This window comes from Gastrolobium bilobum, unplaced genomic scaffold, assembly GCF_033153095.1.
Source record: "Gastrolobium bilobum isolate Gb01-03AN ecotype WA unplaced genomic scaffold, APGP_CSIRO_Gbil_v1 utg10665, whole genome shotgun sequence".
Taxonomy (NCBI): domain Eukaryota; kingdom Viridiplantae; phylum Streptophyta; class Magnoliopsida; order Fabales; family Fabaceae; genus Gastrolobium; species Gastrolobium bilobum.
The window spans coordinates 41,415-53,130 of record NW_026897673.1 but is presented as its reverse complement, the minus strand read 5'-3'; the positions used below and the strand labels follow the sequence as shown (position 1 = coordinate 53,130).

The following is an 11,716-nucleotide window of genomic DNA, read 5'->3' as shown; positions in this document are numbered from 1 at the left end:
ATTAAGATCTGGTGGTGGCTCCGACAAGGGTGGAGGATCAACCGCCATTATCGGAGGTTTTAGTGACTCCGACGACTGCGCACCCATCGCAAATGCCTTGTCCGCCTCCATAGTTCTTTCCTCTGAACCCTTTCTCACGATTCCCTGATTTTCCTTCTCCTCCCACACCGATTTCGGTTGCGATTCTGATTCTGGATTTTGAGGATCACATTGTGCATCATCATCCACCAAACAAATTTCTGGTATGTATTTTCCTATAAATGCTTTTGTAAAACCTCACCAACTTGCCTTTGGATTGAGATAAGACCAACATATATACCATGTAAGTGCAAGTCCTCTAAGCCCCTTCACCGCCTCTGTTAACTTGTCTTCTTCTTGTGTTCTTTCTGCTTGAAAAAATTGCTCAAGACTGAGTAGCCATCCCCAAGCTTCATCGTCTTCTTCTCCGTAGAATTTAGGGACTTCTCTTCTAGCTCTCCGACGATCCTTCATCTGTTGCAGAGCTTCGTCCAGGTGCAACAATATTTTTTTAAGATCATCTTCTGGATTCTCACTTCTTAGCGTGGCCATGGTTCACAGAGGATTACAGTATAAAATGACAGTGAACAGTATTAGACGTTACAAGGAAAATCAACGACTGAGCTGGAAACGAAAGATACAGAGCAGAAACAGTAAAACGAGAATGTGAAGCAATTCGAGAGACCTCACTCACTCTCAAGTGTCAAGGTCCATTCCCACTTACAACTTCCACATGATTCCCTTCACGCACCCATCCTCCCTTTTAACTAACTCTTGCCAGCACCTCTTTCTGTTAGGGGCCAATTTAGTAAACTTTTGCTGACTCAGCAATGGCCCAAACCTCCTAATTTTATTCTTTTTATATGATGGTTTGTGTCACTGATAAAACTTAAGCGCTCCCGTTGCACTCAAGTTGAGTGCAATTTGCATTCGTTTATACCAGAATACGCAGCCGGATCGGCACAAATATTTTAGGATCAAAAAATCCGACTACGTATCCTAGAATAAATGAAATGAAGTGCAACGGGAGTATTAAAGAAGCGCTCACCTGTTTCACAATGCAGTGAAATCTGTCACATAAAGCATACCAGCTATAAGCCCTGAGAGTTTAAACTGCCATCGAACTCTGGATAAGTTATTTCACTCTCACAAAGAGATGAGATTCACACTTTTTTTTCACTCTCTCTCCCCCCCATAATCTATCTCTTTCTCTCAGTTAATGATACAATTTTATATTCTTTAAAATAACATACATTTTTCCTTTTAAAAAATGACTGAGCCGTTGCACTTCATTTAGGATGATAACCCCATTCATTTATACCTTGTAACTTACAAGCTTAAACTAATAGGTCAAGTTAAAATTATCCATCTTTAAGTGATTTAGCTTCCTCCTCTCTCTGTTTTGGTTTATTACAAGGATTCTTTCTTAGTTGGGTTGTAGTTAGATAGTAACATGGTTAACAACCTAGTATTGAAGTCTAAGTAATTTAAGCAATCTTTTTATCTGGCTCTACTGCTGTGAAACAGCCTCACTTGCATGTAAAAGAGGCAAGGGGAAGACTAGATATGCCAGGAAGATTTTTTTTATTTTTTTCTTAAATTGAGAATCTTGAATTGATTACCATAATTTTATGACTTTGGAACTTGCAATTTTTTTATGTTTGGACAATTGCTCAAAAACAAGATGGTAATTGGTAAATGATATATTTAATCATTGGTCCCAAAAACAAATTCCTGGCATGTCTTGGTGTTTATTTTAATTTCTGTATTTCATTGGCCTGATATGCATTTTTTTTTCTTTTCCTTTTGTGCTGGGGTTTCAACTTGAATTTGCAGGCTTATGACCAGCATCTTAATATGATTCGTGATGATGTTGAAGAAATTGTTACTACTGTGGAAATTGATGATGAGACATGAAGAAATTGTGAGGGTAAGTTGTAATCAGCAAAAAAAAAAAAAGACAAAACATGTGTATTCTTTTTCAGCAAAACTTAGAACTGTGAATAGTTGCTGGAAATTTTGAACAATTATAGATTATTAGCCATTAAGAAGCATTGTTGAGGGCAGTATCAATTATTAACTACTCCTGTTTAGGAAGAGATGGTTATAATTTGTAAGTTATAGGTATATTGAGAAACTTTGTTTGAATGGAGCTTGATCGTAGAAACATCATTTGCAAATAACTATGCCCAAATGAATTCCTTATCTGCGAGTATATGTATTGTAAAAGCTTGACACTTCTGGGTATTTTTTAAATTAGATTATTGGCCTTAGGAAAATGCATGCTACATTTATTGTGAAGATAAATTTTTGTTTTTCTTCTGATTTCAGACTACAAAGCGGACAGTTCTTTTCCTATTTGTTAGGGGAGATGGGGTGATTTGGTTTCCCCTCACTGAGGACTGCATGACATGGACTGATGAGCTATGTGATCATTTCAATGACAATTTATGAAATTGTGTAACTTCTTAAATAGTGATCTCATTGCTTATGTTGAGATTAGTTCCTTAATTGCCATGTTTGCTAGTGATTTCTATTTAACAGTCAGTTTTCAATTCTCTTTAGCATGAGAATCATGGCATGCTCATGAACAAGGCTTTTTGGCTGCACCATGGAGCTGTTGTTACATATTAGTGGCTCCATAAGAGTCAGCCGTGATTCTTGATTTGGTGTCTTGTCTTTATTTGCTTTTTTATTTTTAGTTACAATAGGAGATCTATGATCTGGGACAATGGGTAAATTTGGTTATTCCTATAAAGCGTGCCAGAGTTAGCAAGACTGCATTCAATGATTTGAAGGATACATGAACGGATAATACAAAGCACAGTAGAACTCATTGAGTTGTCTTGAAATTGTAAGCTGAGTGGTAATGGATTACCATCCAATTGATTGTGAAATATAACGAGATGTGGTAATTTTATTTATATAATAACTAGGACTTTGTTATTTATATTTCGGAGAATGAAGGTAGAATGTTGTTTTTGTTATTTTATTGTTCAAAATGGAAGTGGTATGAGAATGATGTAATGAAAATGGTGGATAAAGAATAGTTTAATAATTACCAGGTTTATGGAATTTCACTTAGATATACAGCTAAAGGAAAAATAAGAGTTATCCATCTTCAGTAACATGTAAAGTGTTAATTAAATCTAAATATTGTTTCTCCATCGATATATTCTATAACCGTGGCTGGTACATTAGCAAGTTTTATTAACATATTGATAACCAGATAAGAATTTTCCTTAAAAGCACTTGTTATTTGTTAGTCTAACATATTATAACAAATAACAAGTGCTAGTAAGTAGTAAGTAACGAAAGACACGAGCATGCCTTTCCGTTCATTCCTATTTATTCTCAGCAGCATAAAGAGCTTTGATTTCCTCAACATCATCATAGCTACCGAGGAATATAGGTGATCGCTCATGTAATTTCGTTGGAATTAAATCGAGTGCCTGATCATAACATGAAATTTTTATCAGTTCATTGGCAAATGATACCTTTAATAAAAAATATACAGCTAAAGTAATTTTCTTTTGCAAGAGAGCATGCTGAGATGAGTTCTGATTTCTTGAAGCCAAAAAAATAATTTTCCAGGGATAATTTAACAAAAAAAAATTTTTAATTACCCTTTGCTTTCCCGTGAAAGCCTGTCCTCCTGCTTGTTCCATCAAGAATGACATTGGGAAGACTTCATACAACACACTACAAAAAACATATATATATATATATATATATATATATATATATATATATATCAATTTTCAAAACTTCAGTCATCAGAAAAACTATATCTTGGATATGCTCCTCCAAAATAAATTTAAAAAAATGCAGGGTTTGAAGATGACATACCGAAGTTTTCCATTTGGACTTTTTTTATCAGCAGGGTACAAAAAGATGCCTCCATAAAGCAATGTACGATGAACATCAGCTACCATGCTGTTAATGTACATAAATGTCAAAAATTGGAAAAAGACATTGAAACTTTACTAAACTTCTCCGCAGAAGGCGAACAAAAACTCAATTCATTGAGTGGCCACATTCAAGTGCAGTAGTTAGCGAGGATAACATAAGGGAAAGACGAGCTGAACTCATTAAAATAACCTTTAAACTTAGTTAACGTTGTTATGCAGTTCTGAGCATATATAACTGAGTCATGCTAATTTAACTCTTTGCAGATATTTTTCATTGATACATAATATTTTGTGGTCTGGCTACTAATTCAAATTGTAGTTTGTATTAACAGTTAGAAAATAAGAAGTTCAAAATTGGAGACAAAGCAGAAGGAAGATGCAGTTATCTCAGAGTTCATCTGAAATATTTCAGATTAACTCAGAGCAATGGATGATAAAAGACTAGTACTAGTAGTCAATGTAGAGTTATTTCAATCATCTAATAATTAACGCATAAATAAAGCAGATGCAATAAATAAAACATAGAAAGCAACAGAGTATGAATGGCAGTTGTGTTGTAAAATGATAGTAGTCTTCCATTTGATGTAAGTAGTACAAGTTAATTTCATGGTGGCAACCGTCTGAAACAACTATGAGGAGTAAAAAAAGAACAGTAAGCAAGTTAGACTGCCTCGAGGATTTAGAATCTGTGATACCTTCCAATATATCGTAGAGACTTAGGCGATGAACCATCTTTTGGAAACTTGCACTTCTCCACATAACTGAACAGAAGTTAAAAATTGAATTACAAGATTGTCAAAATTTGCAGTGTCTGATAACATTATAACATTACTGAATTCATACAGACGTGGCAGTAGGACCATCCCAGTTTTTGGCATTTCCTTCATTCACTGAATAAATCTTGCCTTTCTTTGGGATCTGCAAGAGAACCACATATAAAATGACTAACATAAACCTCAAGTACGCCACAGATGGCGTGAATATACATGCCAGAATTAGAAATAGGTAAATATCAAGAGAGAAAACAGAGCTCAAGTGTTCAACAAATACAGGTTTGATGATAAAAAAGTCAAGGAAATCTACGAATACTTTCCAGAACATAATTCCTAATTCCAAATTGTTTTTAAATAGGGAAGTCTTTTCAGGAAAAGAACAAACAAGAAGATAGTTATGTCTTCCTACATAGAGAATACTGAAGGAATAATAGAAAAATAAAATTCAACATGTCAATCATCATCTGAAGGGCCGGCTTGGCTCAGCGGTAAGCTTGCTTGCCGTGGTGTGTCAGGTCGCGGGTTCGAATCAGCCTCTCTGCAAAAAGCAGGGGAAAGACTGCCTAGAGTATTCCCTTCCCCAGACACTCACGAAGTGGGTATTTGAACTGGGTCGGCCCTTTATGTCAATCATCATCTATTAGCTAGGACCCATTTGTTCACGGTCAGAATCATATATGCAGCCAGAAAAATTATATTACATAGTAGTTTGTGCAGTTTGGTTATAATTTTGAATTCTTAAAATCGATTCCCGATCAGTAGAAGTGATTTTGAGAGAAATAATTTTTTTTAACTTTTCTGGATAGTACAATTGATTTTAGGTGATGCTTATAAAATTTTTAGAGACATTTAGATTTCAGAAGCGATTCTACTGTACCATTCAAACAAAATCAAATCTTCTAAACTCACTTTTAAAATATCATTCTCAAACACACAAATTTTTTTAACATTAATTCTTTCAAAATTAATTCAACCAAAATCTAAACCACACGGACCCTTAATTAATATAATCAGACATTTGCCTCAGTGGTTGAGATGTCATCTTAACTAGGATAAAAATAAATAGAGCAAGTTTGTATGACCTAGAAAAGCCTTATCCATCTAGTTTGAAATTGCTGACATTTTGACCTAAGACCTTCCAACACTGACCAAGCCAGTTCTGTGGGGAAGTTTCAAGGGCAAGAGAAGTAACTTGCATCAAATTCAGTTCGAGCAAATAGAAAATTAAGCAGTTCATGACTTTCAAAAAGCTGAGCAGCCAGGCAAGCATTTCCAAAGAGAAGGATGATTTATAATAATGATCCTTAAAGTGAGCAGAGGAATACCTTAATGTCAGGGTGAGTTAGGATGAACTCACCAAGAGATGGATCAAGGGTGAAACCATTAACACCAGTTCCAGTGCTTAAAACAAGCTGCAAAATCATTAGATCCCAAATTGTAACCCAGTAATTCAGCATTGTAATTTTACAATGAAGGCAAAAGAAGTCATGACTTTATGTCCTCATATCTACCAGGGAAAAAAAAAAAGGAAACTGCAATTGTTTTTTCACCCCCACCCCACCAAAAAAAAAAGTGAAAACAAAAATTCATAATGAAAATTTACATTAATATATTAAAATTTATCAGCAAATAGAAGAAAAAGGTGAGAAGACTAAGAAATATATGTAAGAGAAACTAAAGAAAATATGTAAATAGATGCACCAAACAAAAACAGGCATGTAAGCAATAAAAAAGGATCCGGGTTTATTATACCGTGCAAGAACTTCCATACATACAATAACCAGCTGCCACCATGTTCTTCCCAGGTTGCAGAACATCTTCTATGGTTGGTTCATGGCCATCTTTTACCATATAAATCCCAAAAATCTACAACATAGTCAATTAACACCCGCAATATCCAGTTAGTTGGGAATATTAGTCCTTCTATACATAACTCAGGCACTGCAAGATTTCCATGAAAAGCAAAATAATAATTATAAAAATGTCGCCAAATGTAGTGGATATTATCTTGATTAGATATTAAAGGTGTTATCGTTATGATATTTGGTGTGCCTCTTTTTAAATGTAGCCATTATACATAATGGTGCATTATATGATGAAGAGAAACCCCTCTCCCTATCTATATTTGGAGTCCTATACAAGGACATGCTTTTCTTATGAAGAAAGAAGAAGAAAACTGGATGACATTCCATGCTTTCTTAAAGAATTCATATTCTTGATCTTTTTTTCTATATTTGCCCTCCTTATTTCATAACAAAAACAACATCAGTGTTTCAACCGCAACATCTACAGCATCAGATTGTAATTGCTGCAACTAAATAACATCTTCAACATAAACAACAATAATAATATAAGGAATTGAAAGAAAGATGGGGAAGGGATCATACTGTGCCAATGGAAACACCACAATCAATGTTAGAGGAGCCATCCAACGGATCAAAAACAACACAGTACCTGCATCATCACAAAATTAAACTAAAACAAAAAGTTTCATACTAACTAATCAGCCCCATTAAATGAAAGCTAAACATTTATTCTAGAGTACGCAATCCAATTAACACTACAAGTCTATGCATAAGAGAGAGAGAGAGAGAGAGAGAGAGAGAGAGTGAACAACTTTCCACGCTTAGAAGGTTCCACAAACACTGCCTCCTCATCTTCTTCAGAAACCAAGACGCACTGTTCATATATCATCCCATCACCAAAATCCAAAAAAATAAAAATAAGTAAATAAATAATGATATAATGACTCACAGTTCGGCCACTGCTTATCAAAGCCTTGATGAAGACCTCATTGGAAAGCACATCCAGTTTCTTCTGTTCTTCGCCCTTCATATTCCAAATAACAAAACCAACGGAATAGAAAAATTAATATATATAAAAAAAAGAAACCAAATAAATAAATAAATAAAAAAGAACAGAAAAATATTTCTACAATGCAAATAAGTTATCTGTATTTACTTACAAAACAACGTTGTTTTGGGATTGAAAGATTAGAAAATTATAATTATAAAAATTATAATAACTCTGGAATAAATTAAAATTACAAAAACATCAAATTTTCGTTCCAAAACGACGTCGTATCGGAGTCACTGCAGTCGGAGAGAACCCAAAAAAGAATAGATTATTCTAGCTGTTTTTTTTTTTTCTTATTTTTTTGCCTATCAGTTTTCATCATGATTTCAACTGTTTTTATCATTTTTCTCTCTTATTCTCAATTACTTTTATCATTTCTCTCTTTTATTGATATGATCCAATAATGTTGGAGAGTTATAAACAAAAACAGAGAGAAAAAAAGTAAATAAAATAACGTAAAAGAAATATTAATATGATGCAGTTCACTTGCCTGAATATTAGTATCTCCAGCGAGTCCAATGAGTTTAGCAAGACCAGCCTACACATATACATTTAATCGAAGCCAATAATAATAATTAATAATAATAATGTTTAATTATTTTGGTATTGAATAGTAATATTTGGGAAGAAAGAAAGAAGAGAACCTTGTTAACAGCAGAACAAACGAACTTGCAGCCAAGAACAATGTGATTAAGCAAGATGGTGAAATCGCCGCGTGACTCAGGGTGCTTTGATTGCTCGTTCAGCACGAACCGCGTTATGGTCATCAAGTCCGTGCGTTGTGCATCTGCGCTATGGTCCATTTTTCTTCTCTTCAATAACCAAACCCAATTTCACACTACACAAGTGAAAGATAGAAAGTAATATTATTTATATATATGAAGAGAGTGAGAGTGAAGAGAGATGGACCACTAGTAGTGTTGGGTTCGAGGGGGGTTTGGGTGATGGGGAAGAAAGGGAAATAGATTGGGGCTATCTCTCCTGCCACTTGGGACACGTGGCCGCCATAGAATGAAAGATCCATATCGTGCCTGTTAGCGTCGGATAACTATATTCCTCTTCCATCCCTCGTTAGTCGTTACATTATTGCATATTACTGTGCATTGCATTTTTATTTAGTTTGTTGAGCCAAGCCAAAGAATAAAGTTATGGTTATTCTTTAGATAATACATTTAAAATTAGGGAAATTATACTCTTATGCTACATAAGACTCCTATCTCATTTTACTCTCACATAAAAAGACGTGCATCTCTTTTCTTTCTTTTTTCTTTTTTTAAAAATTAGTAGGCCCCACTTAATTTATCTCACAACATGAGATAGCTTCTCTCATACAACATGAGAGAAGTAAAACCCTTAAAATTATGAAAATGTGAGACTTGGCTTAATTTCTTTTTAACAGATACGAATTTAGGGGAGTAAATGCGTCAATCGGCTTGACGAAGGTATATGGCCTAATCTATATCATATTACACTTAGCTTATTATATATAATTAACTAGAACAGACTCGAATTTTTGAAAAAGTTTATTTAAAAAATTAGCCGGTCATAGATTATTTTATATGTCTGACCTATAAGTCTAGAAGTCAGCTTATATTATATTATTTAGTTTAAATAAATTTTATTTTAAAAATTTTAAATAATAAAATTATATTATTTTAATTATTTAAGGCCTAATAGACTTAAACAAGTTAATAGGTCTAGATCAATGATTTTATTTTTTAAATATAGGCCAAATCATACTTATAATTTAGGTCTACCCAAGGTTAACAAACTAGTCAAAGCCTAAAGTATTTTACACATATCTGACCTATTTAAGCTAAAACACAGCCTCGCTCAGCCTATTTAACCCTAGATACGACTCGTTCTTATAACTCTAGCTTATTAAATACTAATATAAGGGAGAGATTATACTTAGTACTGAAATTTTTTACAACTCTTACTACTAACTAATCATTGTTGAGTTGTAAGAGTTGTAAAACTTTTCAGTAGTAAGTATAATCTCTCCCCTAATATAATTATTAGTATTTAATTTTTTAAATCATATATATTTGAATTTTTAATATCATTTTTAATTATAAAAAATAACTATCAAATATCACTTAGATAAATCATTTTTTCAAAAAAAACTTTCCTACTTTTATTTTTTTCATAGATAACTTATACTTTTTATTTATAAATGTATTTATTGATTCATCGATTATTCGATTAAATGGATTTGAGCCGAGTAGGATCAAAACGACAATAAAATTATTACTACAAAATTATCAAACTCAAGATGACATATTTTTTTATGTATGATTTGTTTATTTATTTTATATTCAAATAAATAAATCTTATATGAAAAATTAGACTCAATGGGGATGCTAATTTGCTTAAGAGTTCTTAATTGTATTTCCTAAACATAGGCTTTAGATACTATTACTTGTATGTATGTTTTTGATTCATTTATTGTGTCTATATTTGGGCCTCTGATATGTAGTTATTGTTTTTAGCATCTGTGTTTTTAGCAACATAGCTCAAAACGATAATGTTTTGAGTTGTTTATCCGATGTATGGGGCTTACTCTTGACTCACGTGGCATTTCATATACTCAAAGTTTCTGTGTTATTTCTCTCTTTTCTAGTACTCTAAAAATACCATAGATAGGGTTTTTTCATTGAGGAATTTAACCCATTTGAGTGTGCTACACTGAGATTCTCATGTCAATGCTTCAGAGAAAGTTGCTCTCCTCCTTAAGACACATCATTTGATCGGTTTAGTCTTTGGAGATTCATTCAAACACTAGAGTGAAGATCTTGAATAGTGGTGCTCTTTTTGGTGGAGAAGAAATTGAGGATCCATGTGAAAAAAACCCATTGGTTTAGTGGTGTCAAGTGCAAGATTGGTGAAATCATTACTTTTCTTCTATGGTTTATATTGTATCTTGTTATTAATTAGATTCATATATGTTATAATTTGAGTGTAGGTGTTGTATTTCTATATGTTGTTATTTCTTCATATGTTTCTTTGATTTCTTTGTGTATATTGAGTAGTAGCTCTATGTAAGATTCTTGAATACTATTTGTCTTTCTTGATATTGAATTAAGTGTATAATATAACACCTCGTATTTCGTAAACGTATATTTATATATTAAAATGTGGATTACGGGGTAGGATTAGTGAAAATCCTGAAATTAGGGTTAAAATACATGAAAAGGGTAATGGTAAATTGCCAAACACGTAACCCTAGGAGAGAAAAATTGAGTAGAAGGTCTCAAATGGAAAAATGGACATTGTAAATGAATTCAGAACGAAAAATTGCGTGGGTAGGCAAGTTTCTGGAAAATTGGTGAATAATGATTTACCGGTGTAAAATACTGCAGTATAATTGTACCGATAAGTGCGAAAATATAATCAGTATTTCTAGGAAGTAAAAATATGACGTGAAAAAGAAAAATATGTAAGTTATGAATTTGTGGGTTAAATTAGATGATTTAAGAAAATTAAGTGACATGTGGGACCCACCTAAGTGATTTAAGTGATAAATGGGCAAAATGAGACACAAAATCAGGTTTTTCTCTCTCCTCTCTTCTTCTTCCTCTCGAGGACCTTCACCATGCTTAGGATAGTTTGAGTTTCTCAAATTTTACCTTGAGTTAGAGCCATTTTTAGAAGAAATTTCCAACTACAAAGTTGTTCCCCTTGATCTTGCGAGTGACTTCCATGTAAAGTGCATCTTGTGGGGAACAATGTGTGAGAAAAAAAACCCCCCATTTCAGCCACGAATTTTTGGGAATTTTGAGGGATTTTGGTGTTGTCTTGGTTTAATCCATTCATTGAAAATCATTCCCTTAGACCATAGGGAGCTATTGGTGGTAAGTTTTCCAACTCTTAATTGATTTATGAAGAAATCATATTTTGTAAAACCTAAGTGTATGTGTGGGTTGGTTGATGTGGTTGGGGGCTTTTAATGGTGTTGCTTCTTTGAAATTAAATGCTTAGAATGATAAATAATGATGATTGACGCAATAAAAATTATTGGTGAAATTGATTCATAACTTAGACAAATTTTGATGTGAGAATGCATGATTTTAAGAAATTGGCATGTGGTAGGATTGTATGATTGAATTATGGAGTAGTTATATTGGTTAATTATAGGTTGTATGATGTATGTAAGTG

General features: G+C 33.3%; 1 protein-coding gene across 1 annotated transcript; it reads right to left on the bottom strand.

The window, feature by feature from the left end:
• Nucleotides 1-3,070: 3,070 nt before the first annotated feature.
• Nucleotides 3,071-8,528, bottom strand: LOC133309170 (fructose-1,6-bisphosphatase, cytosolic-like). Its single transcript, XM_061509906.1, has 12 exons — nt 8,203-8,528; nt 8,049-8,096; nt 7,457-7,531; nt 7,320-7,381; nt 7,090-7,156; nt 6,455-6,568; nt 6,028-6,114; nt 4,777-4,847; nt 4,625-4,690; nt 3,868-3,954; nt 3,645-3,720; nt 3,071-3,470 (listed from the first exon to the last, which is right to left on the bottom strand). Exons 1-12 carry the CDS (start codon nt 8,359-8,361, stop codon nt 3,363-3,365), a joined length of 1,020 nt encoding a protein of 339 aa, XP_061365890.1. The 5' UTR covers nt 8,362-8,528; the 3' UTR covers nt 3,071-3,362.
• Nucleotides 8,529-11,716: the final 3,188 nt, after the last annotated feature.

Bases quoted from the DNA above. Each gene is read 5' to 3' on its own strand.
- LOC133309170 (XM_061509906.1), bottom strand. From the start codon at position 8,361: ATGGACCATAGCGCAGATGCACAACGCACGGACTTGATGACCATAACG. The intron at 8,097-8,202 runs GTTCTCTTCTTT...GTATATGTGTAG, and splicing joins TTTGTTCTGCTGTTAACAAG to GCTGGTCTTGCTAAACTCAT. The intron at 3,955-4,624 runs GTATCACAGATT...GTACATTAACAG, and splicing joins TCTCTACGATATATTGGAAG to CATGGTAGCTGATGTTCATC.